A 26,520-nucleotide genomic window follows, 5' to 3' on the forward strand; every position below is an offset into this window, starting at 1 on the left:
TGCATGTCGGAAACATGAGTACAATACAGTATAACACGTTCTATATTAGGCGTGCACAGGAATGAAAAGAGGATTTACAGGGGGAGCATTTAAAGCTAGGCTTGAGGGGGCTGATTTCCAGAAGGGAAATTAATCTTTTCAGATTCAGATACTTGCATGATACTGTCCCCCACTGGCCTGCCAGTAGCTTAACAGGGATTATTCTCTGAAATATCAAGATCATGCCAATAGTAGGACATCAAGAAGCTTGGTTAAATGACTCAAAGGCCGGCGCGGACAACGTCCAATTAGATCATCTCTGGCTAACAGCCAGAATGAATAAAAGGGATCAATCCCGGGTGCAAGCGCAGAACTGTGACTAAAGCCGGCTCCCAGCCTCCGCTTCGACGTTAGACACCCTGCTGGTCGCCGCTGGTCACGTGACCCGGGCCGCGGCAGCCTGGGCACCTGGGCCGTCCCGCGCATGCGCAGTGCCCCGGGCGGCGGACCGGAGGGTGCTGACAGCTTCCGGTTTTGTTTCCCCGTCCGTCCGTGGCGAAAGCTCTTCAGGCTCCGCGGTGGCGGCTGCAGCAGCGGCGGGGTGGCGGGGGGCAGGGCGTGGTGAGGTAAGGTGAATGCCCGAACAGGGTTCCCCGGAGCCATGGCCTGCTCCATTGTCCAGTTCTGCACCTTCCAGGACCTCCAGGCCGCCCGGGACTTCCTCTTCCCTCGTCTGCGGGAGGAGAACCCCAGCTGCACCGTGAGGAGGGACCCCAGTAAGTGCCCCCGCCTCGCCGCTCCCTTCCCCGCCTCCGCCCGCGGGACCTGCTCGGCGGCGTCGGGCCTCCCACCCGCTCCGCCCCTTCTACCCCGCGGCTCCTAGTTGCCCCCGCGCCTCCCCTCTTCTCTCTGCGCGAATCCCTTGCCCTCCTCGTCCTGAAGCCGCCTCCGCCCGCCCTGGCTGCGTCGTTGCTGTCTTCCTCTCGCCTAAGCCACTCCGCCCTCTGGCCAAACACCGCGTCTTGCTTCATCTGGCCTCTGCCTATCCCACTTCCCCACCCCCAACTGCTACTTGTCTCTCCTCCATCTCCCCTCCCTCCAGCCCGGGGTCCCCTGTTTCACTCTGCCCGCCCCGCGATCGCATCCTCCTCCCCATTCCTTGCCAGCTGTCAGCGCTGTAGCTTCGTTTTTCCTCAACCCCTACGCTCCTCTATGCCTGGCAGTGTGGCCTTCTGCTACCTCCCCTCCCGAAAGAGTTTATCATCGCCCACACTCTCCCTTCTTCCATCCCCTTTCCTCCCATTCAGATTTAGAGAACAAGTGATTGACAAGTGAGAGACTCCTAAGGTGGCGAGTAGGCGGCTCTCAACTAAGGAAAATAACCTGTCAGGGAGTGAGAATCCGCATCAGGAACTAAAGTTACAGTAACATGGCCGTGAAAAGTTAATTGGCTTTATTGAGATGAGAAACCGTCCGCCTGTTATTATCATCAAACAGTGTGACTTGCCCACGTAGTATAAAATCCCAAGTCTGGTTTACTGGCTACTGCATAGTTCCTCAGAATTTCCTACATTTCTCCTATTGAAACGGTGTGTTTTTTGTGTTTGATTTCTTCGTATTTCCACTCGACTACAAAGCCATATGTCCAAAGCACATTTGGCTTTGTAGTATAGTGCTTTTACTTTGTGCTATACTGGAATGGTGAGGAAAGGCCCACTAACTAAGCTCCTCCCCTTTTTTAAAATTTAGAAGATATCAAATCAAACCTACTTATGAATATTTACTCTGTGCCAGTCAGTAGTGCTGCAAATCAAATAAGGTTAGTGGTCTCTGCCATCTAAGAGCTTATAATTTGCTGGGACAAATAAATTAACCCCTTGTTAAGTTATATATATCTCAATATAGCGTGATTATATATATATGGCACTAGGGGATACTTCCTTGAATTGGAGGTACTTAGGCCTACCTTTGAAGTAGTAGTTAGATGAATAAGGGAGAGGTAATAACATATGCAGAGGAAGGGAGGCCTGAAATGGCATGATATTTAGAGAGCTAAGAAAGGCTGAATGGCTGAAGAGGAGAATATGAGGGAAGGGGTTGGGGCGGGTGAGCTGTAAAGGTAATAAGGAGCTTGATCCCAAGCCTTCTGAAAGGAGTGGGATGCACCTGAAAGACATTAAGCAGAGGACTGACGTGGTCAGATTGTACTTAATGTAATCAGCAAAGTTTTTGAATACCTGTTTTGTGCTTTGACAGCAGTGTGGAGGAGAGACAGGAAGCCGGGAAATTGGTTGGGAGGCTGTTCCAATAATCCATGCAAAAGTGATGCGAGCTTGAACTAAAGTAGCTTCAGCTGGACTTGAGAGCAGGTGCTAGATTAGAAAGATATAAAGGAGGTAGAGTCTACAGGACCTAATGAAGATCTCGTGCTAGGGGTTGTAGCTGGTGAGGGAGAGGGAGTGGAGGATGCCTTTGGCTTTTGGCTCGGGCAAGGGTTTCTAATGAAGGGGAATGAAGGAAATAGGTTTTGGACCTTTTTCATCTTAAATGTTTGCAGTTTGTCCAATTTTAAATGTATGCAGTGAGTCCAGTAGAACAGGTCTAAAACTTAATAAGTATCCCTGGGCCAGAGGCATTAATTTGGGAGTTACCAGCAAAACGTGTCAGTCAGTCTCAAGGGTTATGAGTGTAGTGAAACGAATGCAGGACTGAAGATATAACCGTAGAGGAGCACTGAAGTTTAAGAGTCAAATAGAGATTAATGGGAAGAAGACTGAGAAAGAGTAACAGAAAGAGAAGAAACCCAGGTGAGGTAATGCCCCAGAATTGAGAGAGGATTTGATGAAGGGAAGAGTGGTCAGCAGTTGCAAATGCAGCAGAGGTCAGCTAGGATAAGAATGGAAAAGGGCTCATTGGCTTTGGGAAGGTGGACATGACTGGGACCTTAGGACAGCTTCAGTGGAAGGGTTGGGGACAGAAAGCATATTTACCAGGTAATGAGGAGTTAAAAAGTGAAGTTGCCTATTTCAAGGAGCCAGGTGGTGAAGGATGGTGAACACAGGACTGTAGACAGGGGATGTAGAGCATGGACACATTTTCTCTATCCCATTCCCACTCCCCTGGGCCAGGCCACCATCTTCTCTCACCTGGGCAATGGCAGTAGTCTTTTAACAGATCTTCCTGCTTCTACTCTTGGTTTCTTTTCTTTCTTTCTTTTTTTTCTATATATAATAGTTTGCATCTACTAATCCCTAACTCCCAGTCCTTTCCTTCCCCACTGCCCCCCATGGCAACCACAAGTCTGTTCTCTATATCTGTAAGTCTGTTTTTTGTTTTGTGGATATGTTCATTTGTGTCATATTTTGGATTCCACATATAAGTGATATCATGTGGTATTTGTCCTTCTCTTTCTGACTTACTTCACTTAGTATGATAATTTCTAGGCCCATCCATGTTGCTGCAAATGGCACTATTTCATTCTTTTTAATGGCTGAGTCATATTCCATTGTATATATAAATACATAGCGCATCTTCTTTATCCATTCATCTGTCAGTGGACATTTAGATTGTTTCCATGTCTTGGCCGTTGTAGGTAGTGCTGCTATGAACATAGGGGTGCGTGTATCTTTTCAAATTATAGTTTTGTCTGGGTAAATGCCCAGGAGTGGGATTGCTGGATCATATGGCAACTCTATGTTTAGTTTTTGAGGAACCTCCATACTGTTTTCCATAGTGGCTGCACCAATTTAACATTCCCACCAACAGTGTAGGAGGGTTTCTTTTTCTCCACACCCTCTCCAGCATTTATTATTTGTAGACATTTTAATGGTTTCTTATAGTTAGTTCCCAGAAGCAGTCAGAGTGAACTTTTAAAGACATAACATAATCATAACAGTCCTCTCTCTGTAACCCTCTGTGTCTTTCAATTGCACTTAATATAAAATCCAAAGTTCTCAAATGGCTTATAAGGCCCTTGAGGCCCTGCTTCCTGCCACTTCTTGCACCTCATACTCTTCTCCCCTCATTTCTTACGCTTCATACACACTTTTTGGTTGTTAAACCAGTCAAGCCCATTCGTGTCTGAGGCCTTTGCCCTTGCCCTTGTCCCTGCGTTGGATATTCTGTGCAGATCCTTGCGTGCTTGGTGCATCTTGTTCAAGTCTCAACATCTCAGGGAGGCCTTTTCTGACCGTCTAATCTAAAACAGTCACCCCTACTCCCTTGTTCTCATTTGTTACTCGAAATCATTTCATCTTGTTTATTTTTCGTCACCAAGTCTATACTGTCCAGTATGGTAGTCTCTAGCCAGAACTAGCTGTTGAAATGTGGCAAGCGCTACTGAGGAACTGAATTTTTAATTTTAGTTAATTTTAATTAATTTAAATTTAAATAGTCAGATATGGCTAGTGGCTACCACATTGTATGGTACATTTATAAATTCTAAAATTTAGGTACCAACAGATTGAATACTTGTCCAAGGTCACACAACGAAGGGTAGCCTTAGGCTATGAACTTGATCCAGGCATTTGGGAATATAATCATACCCCAAACATCTAGATTAATTTATAATATGCCTATGGGTTTGCAAATATGATTTAATTTATTACCCTTTTAAATAAAATTCTTAGGCATATGTGTGTTGGTATTATTGTGGCTACCAGCGATTCAAGTAGAAAAAAAATGGAGAAAGAACCTCTTAACCGGTGAGCCCCTTTGCCAAATCTGTATTTTACAGTTAGAATGGTGCTATAATTCAGAAATGAAAATCAGCAAAAAAGCTTGTCCTGTTGTAGATGGTTTACTTGGAATTCTTGAAATGACTGGGACTACAGATTTCAGTAATCACTCCAGGCCATCTTTTACAAAACATCAGGCTTTGTAAAGAGCTCATCATTAAGAAAACCTGAACCTAAACTTTTGTGAGGGTGAAAATTTAGAGTAAAAATGAAGTTATGGTGGTGTTTGGCTTTGCTTTTCTTCACTTTATTTATTAGTGTTGTAAATGATTACTTTATTGGGAAGTAGAAATCATGAGATCATTTTATTTAGCTTATATAGTTTTAGTTTCTTATACTAGCTCATCTCTAGAGGATATATAAGGCAACTGATAATTTTGAAGACATCTATTAGTTTAATAATTTTTTAATTTTAATATGGATAGCTGCCATTGACATAGTGATACCTAGTACCTGGGCACCCAGATCTCAGTACTACTCTTCTATATTTGAATTGTCAGAGAATAACGGTATGACTTTACGTTACTTTGTATCATCAATTATAAAATTAGACTGTCTTCTATTGCTTTAAAAGAGGTCTTGAACCCTACTATTTCCCAGTGTTTACATTAGTGATAAATATTTATAATTGGTTCTACTCAATCTAGTGCTATCTATTTAGACATAAAATTTGGTCTCATACTTTGAAATTTTGGAGATGGGCAATAGTATGTGTCCCCACCTGGCCTACAGTGACATAATTTCCAGGGAGATTGGATTTCTATACCAGAGCCATCTGATATTTATAATTGAATTAGGTGAAAGAAAGGAGAGAAGGAAGGAAGGAAAGAAAGACATGTACAGAGAGGGAGAATCAAAATATTTGGAGGTAATTTAAGTATAATATTCTGGATCTATTAATTTACCTAATAGTAAAATAATTTTCTGTTGCCATACTAATAAGGTAGAGCAGCTTTCCTTCTTGCCTCTTTTATCAGAAAGATAGAAGAAGGTAAAGCATACAGAGAATCACCTTGGAGTCATCAATTAAAGTCACGTTTTTGTCCAATCACTGAGAAAAGTATGCTTTTTAGGATAACCTAAAATCATGGAATCACTTTGGGATATTATAAATGGTGTAAAGTACCCACTTTTTTATATTGAGTGAAAATGCTTTCTTTTGTTTGTGACCATAGTGGGGAGAGAAAAGTAATCTGAAAGTAGAATATTTATAGGAATTTCAGAACATTTATAGAGGTATTGGATTTCATTAGCTATTTAAAATTGGAAGAGGATCTTAGATATAAATTTTTGTCGATGACAAAACTGACACATGAACAGTATAATTCCTTTATTCAGCTAATATTGAGCACCTACTGTGTACAAAGTAGTCTTAAAGGTAAATAAAATAGGTCCGTCTCCTCAAGGAACGTTCAGCCAGTAAATGAGTGTTAGAGGTGTTATGCTATAATTTGACACATGATAGTTAGAGAATGAAGGAGTGTTGGTTCACACTGTTTAGGGGACTTAGGAAAGTCTTCACAGAGGAACTGATATTTTCACCACGTCTTAGTAGTTTAATAGAGGTCCATCAGGTGGAGAGAAAATGGTCAGGCAAGGGATGTGAAACAGCACGGGGTTCAGAAAGATGCAGATAGTAAATTCTGGTGGAAGAGTGAGCTATGGTGGGATAAAGCTGGAGAGATTGGCAGAGGAGTTTAGATTTTATGCAGGAGCAAGGAAGTAAGGCTACCTTGGGGATTACAGGGAAATTTGCTAAAGTTTACTTGGGAACAGATAGTTTTAAGTAGGTCAGCTTCCAGATGCACCTATATAAGTGCCTACTTTCCCACCCTACCTTCTCCTGTTTACTAAACAAAGGCTCACCTCTCACACATTTCAAATATTATTATAGTAAGTTGCTTCCAAGGCATTTAAAAAAACCTCCCCTTTAAGGCACCGTAAACTCCCCCATCCATCAACAAGAGACTTCCAAATAATTTTTGCTATTTATGTTTAATAATTATTTGTCAACATTTGTGATAATGTATGTTATTTTTCTCAGTTATCTGCTTCTAATAATAATTGCAATAAGTCAAGTAAAAAAACTTTTAATACTTAGAGCCTTTGATCCCAAGAAAACTGCTTTTTCTCAGTTCTTATCTGTTTTTGCAGAGAAATTTTTAGACTGATGATACATATCTGTATTATATTAGAATAGCATTCTGTGGAGGAAGTGAATGGAAATAAGAATTCAAGGAGAAAAAAGGACTTATAAAATTAGTCTTAGAGAAGATAATCATATTTTTTAAATGGGTGTTTGTGGGTAGTATTTCCCAGTAGTATTTAGAATCCACTGAATAAATTTAAAAGGATGATATAAATCTATATTGAAACATCCATGTTTAATATATCAGAAATTACATTTTTTGTGCAAGGGATACATATTATTGAAAAACTCTTTTGGGGTGTATATAATCAAAAAGTTTGAAAACATTCTATAGGACATTCTGTCCTTCCCAGTCTTTTTTTCATCATAGCATGCATAAAAAGTGAGACCTAGGCCCTGAATAGTGAAAACAATTTTGAAGAAGGAGGAAAAAGTTGGAGTACTTCTACTTCCTAATTTCAAAACCTATTGCAAAGCTACAGTAATCAAAAGTGTGTGGTACTGGCATAAAGACAGACAACTAGGATAATGGAATAGAGAGCTCAGAAATAAGCCCTTGTGTATATGATCAGATGATTTTTGACAAGGTGTCAAGACCACTCAATGGGGAAAGGACAGTCTCTTCAACAAATCGTGTTGGGAAAACTGCATATCCAAATACAAAAGAATGAATTTGGACCATTATCTTCCACCGCATTAAAAAATTAACAAAAAATGGACTAAAGACCTAAATATAAGACCTAAAACTATAAAACTGTTAGAAGAGAACATAGGGAGAAAACTTCATGACATTGGACTTGGCAGTGAGTTTTTGGATATAACACCAAAAGCACAGGCAACAAAAGCAAAAATAGACAAATGAGACTGTATCAAACTTTAAGACTTTGGCGACTCAAAGGCTGCAGTCAACAAAGTGAAAAGACAGCCTACAGAATGGGAGAAAATATTTGCAAATCATACATCTGATAAAGGATTAGTATCCACAGTATATCAATACAAAGAACTCCTACGGCCCAACAACAATAAATAACTCAAGTAAAAACTGAGCAAAAGACTGGAATAGACATTTTTCCAAAGATGTTATAGAAATGGCCAGTAAGCATATGAAAAGATACTCAATATCACTAATCATGAGAATCGCCAGCTTGGCTACTATTAAACAAAAACAAAACAAAACAAACAAACAAAAACAACAGAAAATAACAAGTGTTGGCAAGGATATGGAGAAACTGGAACTCTGTACACTGTTGATAGGATTGTAAAATGGTACAACTGCTATGGAAAACAGTATGGAGTTTCCTCCAAAAATAAAAAAATAGAATTACTATATGAGCCATCCCATTTATGGGTATATATCCAAAAGAATTGAAAATAGTGTCTAGAAGAGATATTTGCACACCCATGATCATAGAGGGACGTTCATAAAAGACAAAGAGTTGAAGCAACCCAAATGCGCATCGATGGATGAATGGAATGGGGTATTTACATGCAATGGAAAATTATTCAGCCATTAAAAAGGAGGAAATCATATCACATGCTACAACACGAATGACCTTGAGGACATTATGATATGTGAAATATTCGCCAGTCAAAAAACATAAATGCATGGTTCCGTTTATATGAGTTATCTAAAGTAGTTAAATTCACGGAAACAGGAAGTAGAATGGTGGTTACTAGGAACTAGGGAGAGGGTGAAAAGGGGTGTTGTTTAATGGGTTTTACAGTCTCAGATTTGCAAGATGGAAAAGTTCTAGAGGTCTGTATTATAACAGTGTGAATATACTTAACATTACTGAACTGTACACTTAAAAATGGTTACGATGATAATTTTTATGTTATGTGTTTTTAACATAATAAAAATATATAAATTAGTATGGTAGTAAAGAAATGGGTCATAAAATGTAAAACAAAGCTGTTCATGGTGGGAGGTGAGCTGCTAGAGGTTCCAGTAGTCCCAGGCCCTACTTGGCTGTCCTTAGAGCTGAGAGGATCAATATCTTGGCTCACCTGTAACCCATTTGCAGTTTACTGGGAATCTCTGCTGTAGGCAGAGCAGGGCCTTCATAAGTAAAGACAGGACTAAGGCAGTAGCAGTGGTGATGGAGTTTGAAACTTGCTAGCTATAGCAGCGGCAACCTATGCAAAGAATTTGAGCCGAGAAACAGGATAACCAGGTTAATATTTTAAACACATTCCTTTGTCAGCAAAGAATAGAATGAATGGGAATGGTGGGTGAAAGTGGAAATAGAATGACCAGTTGGGTGGCCTTTGCAGTATCTCCCAAAAGGGGAGATAATCTTTTCCTTAGCTTGGTATTCTTCAGATGTTACTTAATGATCTACACAGTGACAATCCTGGAACTATAAGATAGCAAGTATTTTTGAGTGACTACTATGCTAATATCATTTGGGACTTTTGAGACCCTAAATGAACTTTCCTCATGAGAGGGAATCCTTGAAACTCTACGGTGTCTGCCATGCCATATTCCTCCTTTGAAAAGAAAACCAGAAACAGTCCCTTGAACACAGATCACTTTTCTTTGTATCATGTGAGCATAAGTCTCACATATAAATTCCTCAGAAGAGAGAATCCCAGGTCAGGAGAGAGAGAAGTACCCATGATCACATTGCCTCTTTTTATTTTTTTTAAGTATATAAAATCAGATGTATAAGCTACCTTCTGGCTACTCACATCCCACATTCCAAATGTTAAAACTTTAGTATTATGCTGTCCAGTATAGTAGCCACTAGCCACATGTGGCTATTTAAATTTAAGTGTAAATTAATAGAAATTAAATAAAAATTCAGTTCCTCAGTCATACTAGTTACATTTCAGTGGCCACATATACCTACCTAGTGGCTAACTAATTGGACAGCACAGATAAAGAACACCTCCATCATTACAGGAGGTGCTACCTTAGTGAGAATCTTCCAGACTTTCTGCTGAGACAATAAACACACACATACTGCTTGGGTATTTTATTTATCTATTTTAAATTTTATATCATGGACTCATTCTTGTAAAATGTATATTCTGGAACTTTTTTGGTTTACTTAATGTCAACATCTTTTCAAGCTGTATATATAACTCTATAGCATTTTTTCCTAATGTCTGTACAGTATTCCAATGAAGACTCTGCCAGGTTTTAGTTAACCATTCCCCTATCAATGAACATTTAGATTATTTCCAGTATTTTTGCTATAAGAAAATGCTCCAGTAAGCATCCTTATATATGCTTTTACCCATGATGCTAATATTTCTCTATGTAAATTTCTGGGATTGGAATTGCTGAATAATAGAAATTCACATTTTAATTGTTGATCATAGTTGCCCAGTTACTCTCAAAATTGGTCAGGTTCATTCCTATCCATGGTAAACAGAAGTGCCCATTTACACACTTACATGTCATCTTTCTGTGTTATCAGTTTTTTTGATTTTTGCTCTTCTGATAAATGAAATGTGGTTCTTGGGTGATACTAAGATAATTATCAGACTTTATCTGTATTTTTTTTAAAGCAGCAAGTAATAGCAAAATCAAGCTGGTGTTGCAAGAATTTAGGTTAAATATAAGGAAAATTTTCTCACAGGGACAATAATTGAATATTAGACTGTTCTAATAGAAGAAGGAAGGAAGGAAGATACTGAATTGGTTTTAGAATATGCAGAAATTAGCTTTGGTGAGCAGTGGTTGTGCACCTCCATCCCCATTTACATTCCCTCACATTTTCTGCTGCTTTGTAGATAATAAATCAATAACACATAATTATGCAGTGGTAGGAAAGAATTATATAAGTTCTATCTAATATACATAATATATTATTGCCTTTAGTGACTTCCTTTGAAAAATAAAATGAGTAGAAAGAATAGGGCATATTAAATTTCTTCAAGTCTACAGATTTGTTTTGTTTTGTTTTGTTGTTGCTTTTGTCAAGATAGGTCTAAAGATTTCTTAGGTTTTTGAGCAAAGGAAGCATGTTTAGTTTTTAAACTTCAGAGCAGGAGGATACACTCTATTTCTGCTTAAAAATATTTTCAGTTCTGTCCTTTTGTGAATTATCAGAACATTCTTCTTCTGTGTTATAGGAGGCCACTTATTTGACAACAGGAGTCATTAGAATTCCAGAACTGGAAGGGACCTTAAGGACCTAGTCTGATTTAATCATGGTGTTTTGAAAGGAACTCCTACTTATTGAAAATGGGATGGACTTGTCATTTTAGATTGCTGCATGTTTTTATGTGCTGAAAGGAATATGCTAATTTGAAATTTATATTCCCATATCCATTTCCTTAGAAATAGAAAAAGATTAATAATTCTGAGGCATAGGAAATTAAGCAGCTTCTCTGTTCTTCAGTCTTTTCTTTTGGCTTTGTATTGCTATATGATGCTTTCTGTGCCTTGGCCAAGAAGAGCCAACTAAAATTTGTTGCACCCCCTGAATTATTTACAAGTCATAGGTTCTAGAGGTTCATGCTCTTTATAGAAACAAGTACTTTATCTCTGTTTTTTTCTTGTCTTAGAAGAACGGAAATGAATTTGCTTCAGCACTAATAAGATCTTAGACCATGGAGATTAAGTTTTCCTTTTCCTAACGTCTAAGGATTTCAGTTTCTCATTTACTTTTTGATCTTGACATACTCATATTGGAAAAAGCAAATACTGTCAAATTAATTGCCCACTTCTAGAATTCAGTTTCCTTTCTAGCTTCAAGTTCTTGTTAAATGAAAAAGAAATACTCAGTTTATGAGGACAGACTGTTCAGAAGCAAATCAGAATAATGTATATTTTAAATTAAATAGACCTATATGGAAAGCAGAAGTTGAATTTCTCATTTAAGCTTTTGTTGGTAGAATAATTCATTCGTTGGAAATGTCCCTAAAAAAGACATCTATAATTTTTTGATGATTGAATTATAGTGTTTTCTCTATGGTTTGAAAGTTTCAGTGACTATAATTTGTCAAGTGAGAAACTGAACAGTTTTTTTTTTTTTTTTTTTTTTTTTGTGGTACGTGGGCCTCTCACTGTTGTGGCCTCTCCCGTTGCGGAGCACAGGCTCCGGATGCGCAGGCTCAGTGGCCATGGCTCACGGGCCCAGCCGCTCGGCGGCATGTGGGATCTTCCCGGACCGGGGCACGAACCCGCGTTCCCTGCATCGGCAGGCGGACTCTCAACCACTGTGCCACCAGGGAAGCCCCTGAACAGTTTTTTAATATTAGTATCATCTACTCTTCTCAGGGAAAAAATTCTTTCCAGAGGGAGTTGTAGTTACATTTTACTAATATATTTTAAAGTCATTGGTTTCATTCATTCAGGCAAAACATTTAACTTGATAAGGGTAAAAACAAGAGTTTATGTTTATGTTTCCAGTTATTCTAGACAGTTCAAAATAGTCCTCTTCAGTGATAGGTATAAAAAAAAGTTAAGGATTGAAAACTCAAGTTACTAATCAATGAAGAAGTAGTTGCTTTTTGTTACTGTTACTTGTAACTTCATCTTGCTTGTTTTTATTTCTCTCTATATCATGTAAGTTGGTTGGAGATCAGCTTAGGAATTTTATTTATATAGAGAGCAAGTATGATTCAAGGTGTGGTATGAAATAAGAGTGAAAGGTAATTTCAGCAGATGAGGTCGACTAACAAAATAATCTAAACTGGCAAACTTCTTGAAAGACTTAAATTGAATCCTCAGTGCAATCCTTGATTATCTGTGAATTTTAAGGAAAAATGGTTAAGAATGTGAAAAGAATAGAGTTTAAAGGAAACTCACCCCTCAAGAATGGTTTGCTCCCCCCTCCCCCCCAAAAAAGTTACAGATTCAAAACTAAGCAGAAATGTCTCTTGGACTTGGAAATGCCATTATTTTTTTCAGTAAGTTGTACAGGAAATGAGGTGGGAAAGCCCAGTTAAAACATGAACCTTTGAAATATTTTGCTTATAGCTGATGCTGTCCTGATGTAATATAGTCATAAAATGACTGCTTTAGGAGCAAACATCTGGCATATGAGTCACAGCACTAAAGTAACAAGACTAGGGAAGCATTCTCATGATCTATTTTTAGATGTCTCCAATAGGCAATATTTGCTGTTTTTAGCTGTTTTTAGTATAACCTGTTTTATTCACTATTGGCAAAAAGAATATTTGCATAATAGAATACAGACAGAATTAAAAATAATGTAGGTGTTCTTTTCTCTCTCTCTCTCTTTTTTTTTGCCTTTAAAATGGTATGGTAATTTATTTGGGGACTCAGTGTTCTTTGTAATTATTTTTTTCTAGCCTACCAAAAAATTAGGTTGAAGGTCATACTTAATTGAATGAATGTGTTGGTTTTCCTTTATTGATGCAGGATCTTTTTAAAGTAATGATACAGTGTTGTTTTGAAATGTTGAAATATACATTGTGTATGTGTGTGTGTATATGAAATATAAAGATCCATTAATCCATATCAGGCCAACTATTTTGAACTGTATTTCTAGAGGATCTTTTTTTACATAGTCAAATTCTGCCACTTAGACTTGAATTAGAACAAAAACGCTCTGTTTTTCCTATTCTTAATCAAAACTAAAGCTAAGAATTGTTTTTTAATTTTTTTCTTACTAACTGAAATTGAGTGGAATAGAGAATTATCAAATTCTCAAATTCTCAAATGCTGTATTTGGAGAGTAATCATTTTAACAGCAATTAAGGGTGTATATGTGCCAAGCACTGTTCTTGTAACTGTATCAATAGATACAGTTATTAACTCCATTTTGCTAAAGAGGAAGCTGAGAGGGAAGAGATTAAATCGCCCAAGGACATATGACTCTTCACGGGTAAAGCTGGGTATCAAACCACGCAACCTGATATCAGAGACCTAATAGTTGTTCTAGACTTGTGCTGTCTCAGACTGTAGCCAAGAGCCACATGTGCAGTGGAGCACTCGAAACATGTCTGGTCCAAATTGAGATGTGCTCTAAGTGTAAAATACATGTCAGATCTTGAAGTCTTAGGATCAAAAAAACAATGTAAAATATCTTATGGATAACTTAATATTGATTACATATTGAAATAATATTTTGGCTATATCATATTAAATAAAATGTATTATTAAAATTAATTTCACCTGTTTCTGCTTTTAAACTATGGCTACTAGTCCGTTTAAAATGGCATGTGTGGCTTGCATTACATATTTATTGTCTGCTGCTAAAGACTGCCCACACCAGTGAGTGAAGAGTCTAACTGAAGTGAAAGAATAGAAACAAGGGTGAGGGCAGGCAAAGGAAAAAAGGAGATTTCGGATCAGATTATTAGATTGGCGTTGAAATTTATCCTTGAAGCTAGAGTTCCTCAGAGCGTGATCCGTGGATGATCTGCCTCACGTTTTCAGGATGGGGTCAACCCTGAAACTTCAGTCATCCCTAATTCATTATTTTAGTCTCTTCCTTGCAGAGATTTTAAGGCTACCTAGAGAGGGGAATCTGCAGAAGAGACTGTAACTCTGGTTTTACAAACACAATGAACATGGATGCCATTTTCTTAATATTCTGATCAATGTTGCTGAATTGGACTTCAGCAAAATAAAGGATACAGGCAGTTGATGACAGTGTCATTTAAAGAATTGCTTTCTGGAGATTGGATGGTTGCTACTTATTTATTTAATATATGGAGGGGAAAAAACGCTTAAAATTACCCCATAACTTATAGCCTAGCCTTTGACTGAAGTGATTGCCACTTGGCTCATTAGGTGAACTGGGTAAATGCGAATGCCTATGTGATTTGGCGATTGGTGGGGTCTTTGGAATGTTTACATTGGACCCTGACCACCCTAAAAAAGTTATGTCCTGGTGTCCATATGCTATAGTACATTTTGTTAAACTGACTTACCTCTTAAGTCATACCAGAGCTTGGCACTTTCAAATTACCCTGGCCGATAGGAGATTTTGATATGTTTATTCTAAGTGACAATCATAATTGGATAACAAAAAGTAAATTAGTTTTATTTCTTCATGAGTACATAGAAATTTATAGATCTTAAGGTTTTACAGTCAATGTTCCATATTGACATTAAACAGTGCATAGTTCTCAAATGGTAGACACGTTGCTGTGATCATCCACAACCTTGATCAATGATCAGTTAAAATACACTGATGATGATGTGGATTGAAGAATACCATCCCTCATAGAACTGAATAAAATTCAGGACTGCCTGAATAAAATTCTGTACATGAACGGCAACTTTATCAGACATTCAGCAGCTATTTTTTCAGTCTAAACTTTTTTTTTTTTTAAAGAATGTGCTTGATCTGCTTGCATATTTTGAGGGCATAAGAAATAACCTTGGTAAAGTGCTGAGATTTTGACACTTTTTAACAGTCGACAATAATAGCTGTCAAATAGCAGCCTGCAAAACAGTATCAAATGATTTTCAACATAAGTCAGGAGGCTGCAAAATTTATAGCACTGGCGCTGAGTAGAAATAGCCACAAGGGTAGTACCAAATGTGCAGATATTTCCGTTTTTGTTTTTTTTAATGTTTCCCATTTTTCAGTTGACTAGAATTTGGAATGCATTTTCTTACAGGATTATAAATAGAATTCTAGACCAGCCTTCAGAAATATCTTTAGCCTATCTGAGTCAGTTCTGTTTCACCTTCCTTTAACCTGTTTGTACTGTGACCTCTTTGGGAAATGTATTCCTGTGATAGTGGGAGATGCCTGATTAAATTTTCTTTGTCTTGTTAATAGAAATTCCCCAGTCAGAGGCATTGAGATATGGGTACACTGTCATGAACCCAAGTATTTTGTAAAAAGCTATTTCTCAAGGTCTTTCTCTTCCCCATTGGATTGTTTTGAATTGCGCTGTAAGGAGATAACTGGGTCTCTGCAGGGGCTGGAAATTCAAATTCCTGCTGTCTTCTGTTGATCCTATGAGTCGTTTGTGAATTGAGTCAGGTACGTTTTATACCCATATGGAAGAGAAATAACACATTTTTCATAGTTTTCTTTTGTACAGCATTCAGCAAGGTTATGTGCACAAACTAAGCTCCTTGAAGGCTTAATTGCTTTTGTATCTCCAGCACTTAACTAGCACAGGGCCCAACACAGAAGAGATGCTGTGCTGTGTTTGTTGAATGAATGAATGAGTGAATGAACGAATAAATAAATGAGTAGCTGACCTTTATGAAGTACTTTAAATTCTGCATGGTCGCCCAAAGATTTGTGGTAATTTGATAAATATTTTTATAGCAATTTTAACATTGAATTGTGGACCTTAGAGTGATAAGCTTTACGAGGTCTTTGCTTCTCTTACGAGGGAGCATTTTCTAGACGCGTATAAATGGGATGGCCTAGTTGCCATCAGCCCACAATAAGACAGTTGTTTTTGGTGCAGTGGAAAAATTAGCAGAATAAAGAGATTGCCTAACAGAATTAGATTGCCGAAGAGCAAACTGTAACTTCCCAAGTTACAAAAAAAATGTACAGGTCTGAATATCAAGGGAATACTTCCCTTTTAAAATAATAAATATCTTGTTTTTGACCTTATTTGCAAGCCCCACTGTTTCCTAATCTTATCCTTCTTTATAAGCCGTAGGAGTAAGTATAGCAGAATACTTGCTAGCTTGGGCTTTGGAATTCAGGCAGACCTGAGTTCAAACCCCATTCCGCCACTTAATCCTCTGTCATCTTGGTAGAGTTACGTAAACGAGGTCATCTGTATTTCTCATTGTAAAAAGGGGGTGATAAAAGATCCTTGTCATGCTTATGTGAATTAATGTCTATAAAGCATTGAAGCTTATAGAAATGCTGAATAATGTTAGTTGTTATGTGCTAACCCCTATCTGAAAATGGCATTTTTTGCCTCTGCCTTTGAAAAGTTCCTAGCCACTTTTTAAAGACTTAATTGAAGATGACTCCTCACTATATTTTTTCATCTCTCTCACTACCTCATCTGAGTTCCCATAGTATTCGATTACAGCACTCACCATGGTTGTTACATGTTTGTTTCTCTCCTACACTAGATCACAAATTCTTTAAAGAAAAGGAGTTCATAGGTTTGTATTTTTCTGTGTTTCTCCTACAGGGTTTGGCACATGCTATTTAACAGAACATTTGTTAAGTTGTTTAATTGATATGTATATGGAAATCTTCTGTAAGTTGTAAAGTGTTAATTAAATGATTAATACTATTTTAGGACTTAATATATGCCTAGCAGTGTGCTTGGCACATTAGAAAGTAGTTATTTGGTGTTTAAGTGCCAAAGATGGGAATATTACCACAAAGCTAATTGAGCAACGATTCCAAGTACCAGACTGTAACATTTTTTATCATCTAATATGTAATTGACTTTAGCAACTTTTGAAACCTCGTAGGTAAGTGGAAGTTCTATTTGCTTCCTTCCTACTGTCAGCATCCTAGATAACAGGTTCAGTCCCATCTTTTAAGTTGATTCTTCCCCCAGAATTTTGAAGCTGATTGGTTTAAATACAGTATTTTATTTATATTTCGTAGTATTTTGATAGCTAAATCCTGATGACTAGCGTTGAGAACTTATTATGTGTCAGGCTCTGAGGACTTCAGTGTGCTGTCTGGTTTAAACGCTCACAGCAACCCCACTAGGTACTGTCGTTTTCCATGATGTTATGGTAAGAGAACTAAAACTTATAGATATAGGGTAACTTGCTCCAGGTCACAGAGCTGGTAAGTGCTGGATCCAGGATGTGAACCTAGGTAATCTGATTCTGGGACCTAAACTTATAATTAGGCAACTGCCTGCTCTTTTCACATTTTGGGGGAACTTTTTTTAATTTAATTTGAGGTAATACATATAAAGTATACTGTTTGTTTCAGAGTAGTTCCTTTAAAAATTATAGTTTTATTCCTTCTCTTCCGGTATGATGTGAGATAAATTCAAAGATAATTATATAAAAATGAGTAACACGAGCATTGTAAGGGATCATACTATCCAAATCAATTTTGGGATTTTTAATTCCCTGTTGCAGTGTTGGTTGAACATCTTATTTTAATCCAAGAGAGTTTCTCACATATAGGAAATCACAGAGTATCAGGAAAAGGTGGTGAATAGTAGACCTATCTGGTTTCAAAATTCAGTTTTCTTTATCTTTGATACCTTGTCTTATTAAAACACTTTTAAAGATATCTGTGTGGAATTTTAGGCATGTTTTTGGTCATTGTGTATATTTAACTTGTCTGATGTCTTAAGTAACAAATATTTGTCATTTTAAGATTCTTTTAAAGTCATGTTTGCAGTTTGATTTAAATGTAAATAAACTTGATGTCCAGTATCTTAAGGTCCAAAGGTCCAAATAACCTGCACACTTTTACATAGATTTGGAAATTCAGGTCAAATGTTTCCCGGTTATTATTACATAGAGCAAAATCCTGATCTAGTATAGTTTACCATTGTTTTCTTCCTTAATATGAACATTATATTTATATAATATTTATTATATATCGGGGTTGATTCTATTATGTTTAGAGGAAATGTTTTTAAAATATTTTAAGCTCTATATTTCATGTAAGCACTTTTCATCTTTTTCAAAATAGGTAAATCAAACTGGGAAGATGATGGTTGGGGAGCATGGGAAGAAACAGAACCCCAAGAACCTGTAAGTCTTTGTAAACATGTGCGTGCTTTTTGATAGCAGCATTTTCCTTTTGTAATGATGGTGACATATTTCAGTGTTAGGTTAACATTTTAAAATCTTTGTCAAGAACATTTTTGTGCTTACTTAATAGTACTTAAGTAGATGCCTGTTCTTAAGGATTTGATGACTTTATAGCTAAGTGGGCTAAATGGAGAATAGTTGTTTGAGGATTCTTTCCCCTTCATTAGTTATTCTTTTAGACTCTTGCACTTATTTATTCAACATAGATTTGTTAAGTGCCCACCATATTCTAGTTGCTGGGAGTATAGCAATGAGCAAGGTAGACAAAGTCCCTGTATATGGTAGTGTATTTTCACCTATAAGTAATAGAAAATCTAACCTAAACTGGCTTAAATAACAAGGACATGCATTAGCTCATATAAAAGGAAGTCAGAGATGGTATGTACTCCCAGTTAGGTTGATCAGGCAATTCAACTATGTCACCAAGGACTCAGGTTCTTTCCTTCTGTCTACTCTGCATATACCATGTTGACTTCATCCTAAAGCTCGTTCCTCTCACAGGTGTGGTGGGGCAACATGTTTCTTCATTCCTGACCAGAGGGAGAAAAAGACCGGGGCTTTTCATGACTCTTTTCTCTTTTATCTCCTTGGCTCAAATTGGGCCAAAAACTCATTTCTGAACTAGCCACTAGCAAGATATATGAGATTTTCATCAGTCAATCACATCATTTCCTGGAGCTGGAGGATAAAAGGGTCAGCTTCTCCTGAGGCCCACGGCCGCACAGGGGAGGAGTTGACACCTGAACAAAGTCAGGGTTTTTTATTAAGAAAGAAGAATGAACATATATACTGGAAGGGTCTTAGCATCCCTGTGCCCAGCAGCTTACACTCTAATGGGGAAAGATTTTAAAAAAATTTTTTTCTTAAGATAGTTAAGAAGTATCAAATGGTGGTAATAGTTACACAGAGAATTCAAATGGTGATGTGATAGGAAGTGATCATGTGACTACTGTAGATTGAGTGGTCTGGAAAGGCTTTTTGGAGGATGTGACATTTAGGCTGAGGTTTGAAAGATGACAGGCAGTCAGTGAGGTGCAGGTCTGGTGAAGAGCATCTCAGGCCAGGGAACAGCTCATGGAAACGCCCTATGGCAGGATGGGCTTGGAGTTTGAAGGGATGTAGAGAAGGCCAGTGTGGCTTGGCAGGATGGAGATGGCTACAAGATGGGGTGAGAGAAGCAAGAAGGCCTGATGGAAGGCTTTGCAAATTTGGAGTTTATTCTAAATGCAATAGGAAACCACACTGATGTGATTTCTCATTGTTAAAGTTCATCTTGGCTGCTATTTGGAATAGATTGAAGCAGGGAGCAAAAGTGGAAGCAGGGGAGACCAATTGATTACGAGGCTGTTAGAGTAGTTTAGTTGAGAAATGATGGTGGCTTGCATTAAGGTGGTATTAGTGAAAATGAGAAATTGGTAGATTCAGGATAAATTTGAGAGATAATGGTAAGACTTTCCTATAAACTGGTTGTGAGGGATGAGGGGGAAAAGAAGAAGCTAGAACTGACTTCTTTGATCTGGGGTATGGTGTGGAGTAGATTAAACATAATAAGATGTTGATACTCCCTAAAGCTGAGTAATAGGTACCATTCTTTTGGTCAGTCTTTGAAAATATCCATAATAAAAAGTCTTTTAACACACCTCCCAGATACTTGGCTTGAGCTGCTGGATGGATGGTGTGTCGTTTATTGAGTTGGGGAAGACAGATCTGGAGGAGAAATGAAAAATCGTCGTGCCATGAGCAGCAGAGCATGCCAAGTTCATGTAGAGTTATAGCAAAGCTCCAAGGGGAGGTGAAGAACAGGAGACCCTTTCAGAAGACCTCAAGGAGGGTTGGGATATATTGAATAGGATGTAATGCAGCTCAGGGAACTTGGTTGTCCCATCACCTCAGCAAACAAACACCTTGTCTCTTTCTGCTCTAGTCCCGTGTCAACATGGAGACTCGGTTATACTCTGTGTCTGCTTTTACTAAGACTGACTGGCTTCTGCTTACTCATGGTTTAGACTTGCACAGCTTTTACTTCTGTCTTTTGTTTGTGGTTGTCTTAGATTCTTTCTTGTGTTTGTATCACCCTCAGAGCTCATGTGAGGATTTTACGGAATCTGTTCACCACCTTCCAGTGTTGGATACTTGGGAGCCGGGGACTTAGATTTATACCAGGTCACTGCATGGGACATTGGCCAACCTGGTAGTGCTGCCCTCTGGTCAGGCATCCATCAGCAGTCAGTTAGCTGTGGCAAGAATGGGGAGGTGCCGAGGGTGTTGGATGGGAGGGATAAGTATTGAAAAGGTTGGAGCCTCTGCGGGATTCTACATGAGTAAACCTCTCAGGAGGGCATGTGCTTTGAGAATTTCTCAGAAAGGGATAGTGTAAGTGGCAGCAACCTTGCAGTTACTGTTAGTATTTGTTTTCTGGAATCATATAGCTAAGTGGCTATTGTGAGTAAGAGAACGAACTCCCAAGTAAGTTGGAGGTTTTCTGGAGTAAACCTCACAAACGTTACACATGCATTCGTCATCTCAGAGGAGCTTCCTCTGGGACAGTTATTATTGAATATATAAAATAGTGCTGGTGCCGAGTTATGGTACTTATTTACAAGCCCAGAGGCCCTCATGTTAAACAGTCCATTGGTACATAGTTGATTCTATCTGGAATGGATTTTTACTTGCGAATGACGCAGTTAGGGATTTGTGTGTGAGGCTAGTTTTCCTTACAAATATCTGCTACATCTCCCCTGAAAATATTAAGGGGGTGAGTTTACTGATAGCATGTCACAGAGCTGTGCCTTCCCTAAGCTCACAGCCCTCATGCATATAACCCAACACAGGAGAAAATGATTGCTGCTACAAGCTGGGGTCGGAGAATCAGGCAGGCCTGGTGTAAAGCTTTGTGAATTTGAAGTTTAGTCTGCATGTGATCAGAAACTGCACTATCTGATTTCTGGTTTTTAAAGCTCACCTTGGCTGCTTTCTGGAATAGGTTGCCTCTCATACTCATAAAGTTCATGGGTTGGTTTATTTTACAGTATTTCCTTTTGATGTTCCACTGTTTCAGCTGATTCTGGGTGACATGGACAATGATAGCCTAGTTAGAATGTGTAAGTGTTATCAGGCCTCCTTTAAATCTGACCTGTAAAGTATGTTGTCTTCTCTTTATTGGCAGGGAGATCCTAAATCTAGGGATGACATATCTTAACTGTTTCAGTTAAAAGCTGAAGTATGCTTCTATTCATTCTGAAAACACATGAAATTACTTAAATGTGGAATATTTTTTCATTCGGATAAAATTTGAATACTTACAAGTGGCCCTCAGGGATGAGGGAGGCTTGTTGTTCTCTTTGTCTTGATAGATTTGCTCACACTGTGGATTTGGCAAATGCAGCAGTGAAACAGTATTGTTAGGCCTGGTTGACCACAATTTTGGGTGTAGCAATCACTCCTAACTGTTTGAACCCTTTACCCTGTTGCAGTCTTTTGTACGTGGTGAGGGTATTTGGAAGACAACAAAAGTGGGCCAGGACAGTGGGGTTCAGAGGTTATCCAGATGTTCAAGTCACCCTGCAGTGTTTAAGAGAGCTTCTTTGAATTTGGATCCTGTCCTCAAAACAAGACATCATCATTGCCAAGGGAGCCTCTTTGGTGGGTGAGAACACACATGGCACTGTGACCAGGGAAAAGGGTATGACCTCTGCCTTACACTGCAGCATCATCCAGAACTTTCCATGTATAGGACCGTTATGAAGTTTTGCTGAGAAACATGTTTTATACCAGGACTATTAGAAATTTTACTAAGCTGAGGCGAAAGATTTTTGTTATTTCTGCTACCAGCTATGGTGATGAACAAGTCCACAGGCACAGGCAGCTCCAGAGGCATGGCACGAATCAGAGTTCACTTTTGGCGGATGTGTGAAACGCAGAAGGGCACGCTCTAGTCACGGTTAATAGGTGTAGCCACCTCGTCGGCACGGAGAGGGAACTTGGACCCTTTCTTGTCATGGACACACAGCAAACTCAAAACCTGCCTTCCCTCAGAGTCCACCTGGCAGGCCTTGTCCACATTAAAGATGAGAGAGACCAGGACTGGCAAAAGTGGACCGTCATAAAGTCAGTTTATGGTTGTGTCAGGGCGCTGTCACCGTCAAAACAATGAGAGGCTTCTCTGTCAGTTGCCACTGGGTGGTGGTTACTGTGACCAGCAGAAGAAAGTAGGCTTTCATTCTTCATTAGTCTGGCATTAGAGACACGTTGTGTTCTGGTCCGTTTAGGCGGGCTGCAGTGGTGTGTCGGTGAACCACAGAGAAGGGTACCTAAGAGGAAAGTGCAGGAGCCACTGCCACCGAACGCCGACCTGAAGGCCAACTCGCTGCTACTGAGTCCAGCAAACAGCTATAGAAACTTTAGGTGCTTTTTACCTCCAGAGGTCTGTCAGCTCTTTGAGAGTCGTTTCTCATTTTTATGGCAGTAGAGAGTAAAGGGCTTTTGTAATCATAGAGATTTAGTACCAGGGGTCTGGATAAGGCTTTTCTAAGGAAAGAGAAAGCCTCTTTAATTTCGATTCTGGGGTGTCAGCTATAATGAGGGCTTAGGGAAGAAAGCATATTCTAGTATCTGTTATCAGCAGTAGCCAGCCACATCCAAGAAAGCAAGCGTCTGTGACACTGGTAGGCTTTGGAACTTTAAGGATGGCTTCTCTTAAAGAAGAGGACAAATGTCCTTCTCCTATAGATATTTCATACCTGTGTTAGTCTGCTTGGCTGCCATAACAGAATACCACAGACTGGGTGGCTCAAACAACAGAAATTTATTTTCTCACCGTCCTGGAAGCTGGAAGCCCAAGATCAAGGTGCCATCAGGGTAGGTTTCTGGTGAGACTCCTCTTCCTGGCTTGCAGATGGCTGCATTCTTGCCGTGTCCTCACCTGGCCTTTCCCCTGTGCATGAAGACAGAGAGCCGGTTCTGGTGTCCCTTCCTTTTCTTAGAAGGATACTAGTCTGTCAGAGGGCTGTGCCCTTATGACCTCTTTTAACCCTAATTAACCTCCTCAAAGGCCCCATCTTCAGGTACAGTCACACTGGGGGGTTAGGGTTTCAACATGTGAATTTTGGGTGCAGGATACAATTCAGTCCATAACAATGCCCCAAATAATGGATCCATGTCAGGCGTAACTTTTATGTGTACAAGTACAGTGAGTAAGGTTAAGGAATTCCTCCTTGCCCGTGAGTAAATACACGAAAGGATTGAAAGGCAAACAGAATAGGCTTTCAAGACGGAAGAAAAGGCAAAACAAAGATCTTCCTCTGTACTATAGTTTAAGCTGACATCATGACAAATGGGACCTGGCGGGGGGAAATGGGAAAAGAAGGTAGTTGTACTACAATATCTACCTATTAATGATCCTATAACAAATAGTAAATAGTACTTTTTTACAGTGTTGTAAGGGCTTTTAGTTGGGGTTATAATTTTTTTACTTTGGGAAAGAAGTGGTACTTTGCTCAGCCTCATGCTATAATGGGAATCTAGGCGGTTCGGGAAGAAGCTTGATAGGATTTAATTTAATTTTAACCGGCAAGGCAGATTTAATGAGCTTTCCTTCATTGGTGTATTAAGACCAAAGGGTTGGAAGTATAGAATCAGGGATTTGCTTGACAGCGATTTCTGGAACAGGAAGCACAGAAGGTCCTGGGTTAAGGTCCTCAGTTAAGGTAGGCAGCATGGAAATTTTCCACTTAAGAGACACCTTAGGAATGTGTTCCATCTGTTTTACAGAAGGTGATATAATGCAGTTTACCGAGGCACGAACGATTTAGCGGATTAACAGGGAATGAAAAAAGCATGCTGGTCAGATAGAGGCCCCAGAAAAATGTTTGTTTACAGGCTGAGAAATAGGAGACAACGTGACCTGATTAGAGACTCTTAGAGCATTAATAATCTGGGGTAATGCTGGGAAATATTTTGCCTTATTTTAGTGTCCTTAGACTGGGGTGCCATCTACCACGCAAGAGACCTAAGCAGTGGATTGGCCAGAGGCAGAAGGAGAGCACGCACATTATGCTAAGGATACGCCCGAGGCCCTCGTCCTGTGAGGGGATGGTGGCCGCAGAGGGTCTCTTTCCTCAGGTGGGCTCTCATCAGGACTTTGGACCTTGGACTATTAGAAACACTCATTTTGCCAGTGACTTTCCTCTCCGCATTAACACAAGCTGGGTTTAGCCTAGTGCTTCTCAACTGGGGGTGATTTTGCCCCTTAGGGGGCATTTGACAATGTCTGGAGACATTTTTGTTTGTCGCAACTTGGGGGAAGGTACATCTAAGTGGGTAGAGGCCAGGGAGGGATGCTGTGAAGCGTCTTACAATGCACAGGACAACCCTTCAGACAAAGGAGTGTCCACCCCAAATGTTAGTCGTGCTGGAGTTCAGAAATCTTGGTCTCGCCCATGGCTTTCAGTACAACTCTCCCAGCTTTTCTTGCTGCCTTTACCCCTTTTTGTTCTCTAAAATTTCGTGGCCTCTTTTGGGGGCCTCAAAACTTTTGATCTTGTAAATCAGCCCTACCTCAATTAAAAACAATAAATAAAGTTATTTAATAAATGAAAAAAAATAGAAGAGGGGGGGAAAAACCCTTTGATCTTTATGGCCACGAGTTTGGTTTTAGTAGATACCGGTGGAGTGATTTGCTAGTGTGAAAAGTGCAGTTAAAGGATTGTTTGCCAGCCAACAAAGGTGAGCGTAAGCTGTTCCCCGGTCTTTGGCCACAGACCAACCAGTATCCGGGCTCAGTCTCGGTGGCACTATTTATGCCTAAATATTTAAGAGTGACCTATTTTCAGTCTCACTGTAGTCAGCCGCCACTTTTCCTTGCCCTTGTTGATAGTTGTTAACTTTAGTTCAAGTCTGGACTCCTCAGGCATTCCTGCAGGGTAGCTCTGTCAGTTGGTTTTGGCTTGGTGATGGGCCTCTGGTCTTCTGCCAGGGAGGGAGGGACAGTGGCTGACTGTGTGGGGTGGGGGAAGGGATCTGGGGACCTGCTTTCAACCAAGCCTCCTGACTTCAGCCACATCTTTGCCCTCACTCCCAGGGGGAGCTGGCCCCAACTCCGAAGCCTGTTGGCAATCTTGCAGTGCAGCTGGGGTTGCTTCTCAGCTTTCCTCGCCACCACTTTAGTGGGAGTTAGTTTTCCAGGGACTGTAAAATCAGTTACCACCTGTCCATCTGCTTTCTAGCTCTCAAGTTTTAGTGGCTTTTCTCCTCTCCTTCTTTTTGTCTGTACTTGAAACAAACTCTTCTACTGTCGTTTCTAGTGGGGTTGAGAGTGCTGGGGAAAGTGAGAGTAAAATTGATCTGTTTAATTCTCTCTTTACCTGAAAGTCCATGTAGGCTTCATTTTTACATATTGTTCTACCTCTTGTCTTTTCCATTTAATGTCATATGGAGGTTTTTCTGTGTCTGCATATATAAATCATCTAGTTCTTGTAAAGGAATACTAACTATTTCATTGTATAGATATGCTATGATTTATTTAGCCACACCCCTGTTGAGGGACATTTTGTTTTTGTTTGTTCTTTGTCTTTTCTGTTTTCTATCACAGGAGATGCTGTAATCATCTTTATATCTACTGTGCATCTTTGGTTACACATGTGTGTAGTGTCGTGAATGAAAGTCAGACTGCCTGAATTTCTATCCTAACTCTGCCACTCAGTGACTGCTAAACCTTGGGCAAGTTACCTAACTTCTCTCAGTCCAGTTACGTCATGCCTAAAGTGGGACTAACAGGATTATTAGTTATAGGATTAAAATCATAGGATTATTAAGAGGATGAAATGAGACGCACTTAGAATAGTACCTGGAACATACATAGTATGTGCTCAATAAATGTTAGCCATTCTTATTTTTCCTTTAGAATAAGTAACTAAAAGTGGAATGGCTAAGGTTAAAAAGTGTACATATTTCAAATTTTAATAAAAATTGTTGAAGGGTGCTGCCCAAAGCCTGCCCCA

At 39.3% G+C, this 26,520-nt stretch overlaps 1 protein-coding gene across 1 annotated transcript in view; it reads left to right on the forward strand.

The window, feature by feature from the left end:
• Positions 1–509: 509 nt before the first annotated feature.
• Positions 510–26,520, forward strand: part of RAB3GAP2 (RAB3 GTPase activating non-catalytic protein subunit 2) — a 91,107-nt gene continuing 65,096 nt past the window's right edge. Inside the window, exons 1-2 of the mRNA XM_082612080.1 lie at positions 510–755; positions 18,402–18,463. Coding sequence (XP_082468206.1) covers positions 641–755; positions 18,402–18,463 — 177 coding nt within the window. The 5' untranslated portion in view covers positions 510–640. The remainder of the gene's footprint in view (positions 756–18,401; positions 18,464–26,520) is intronic.

This window comes from Mesoplodon mirus (assembly GCF_964341445.2).
Source record: "Mesoplodon mirus genome assembly, chromosome: 3".
Taxonomy (NCBI): domain Eukaryota; kingdom Metazoa; phylum Chordata; class Mammalia; order Artiodactyla; family Ziphiidae; genus Mesoplodon; species Mesoplodon mirus.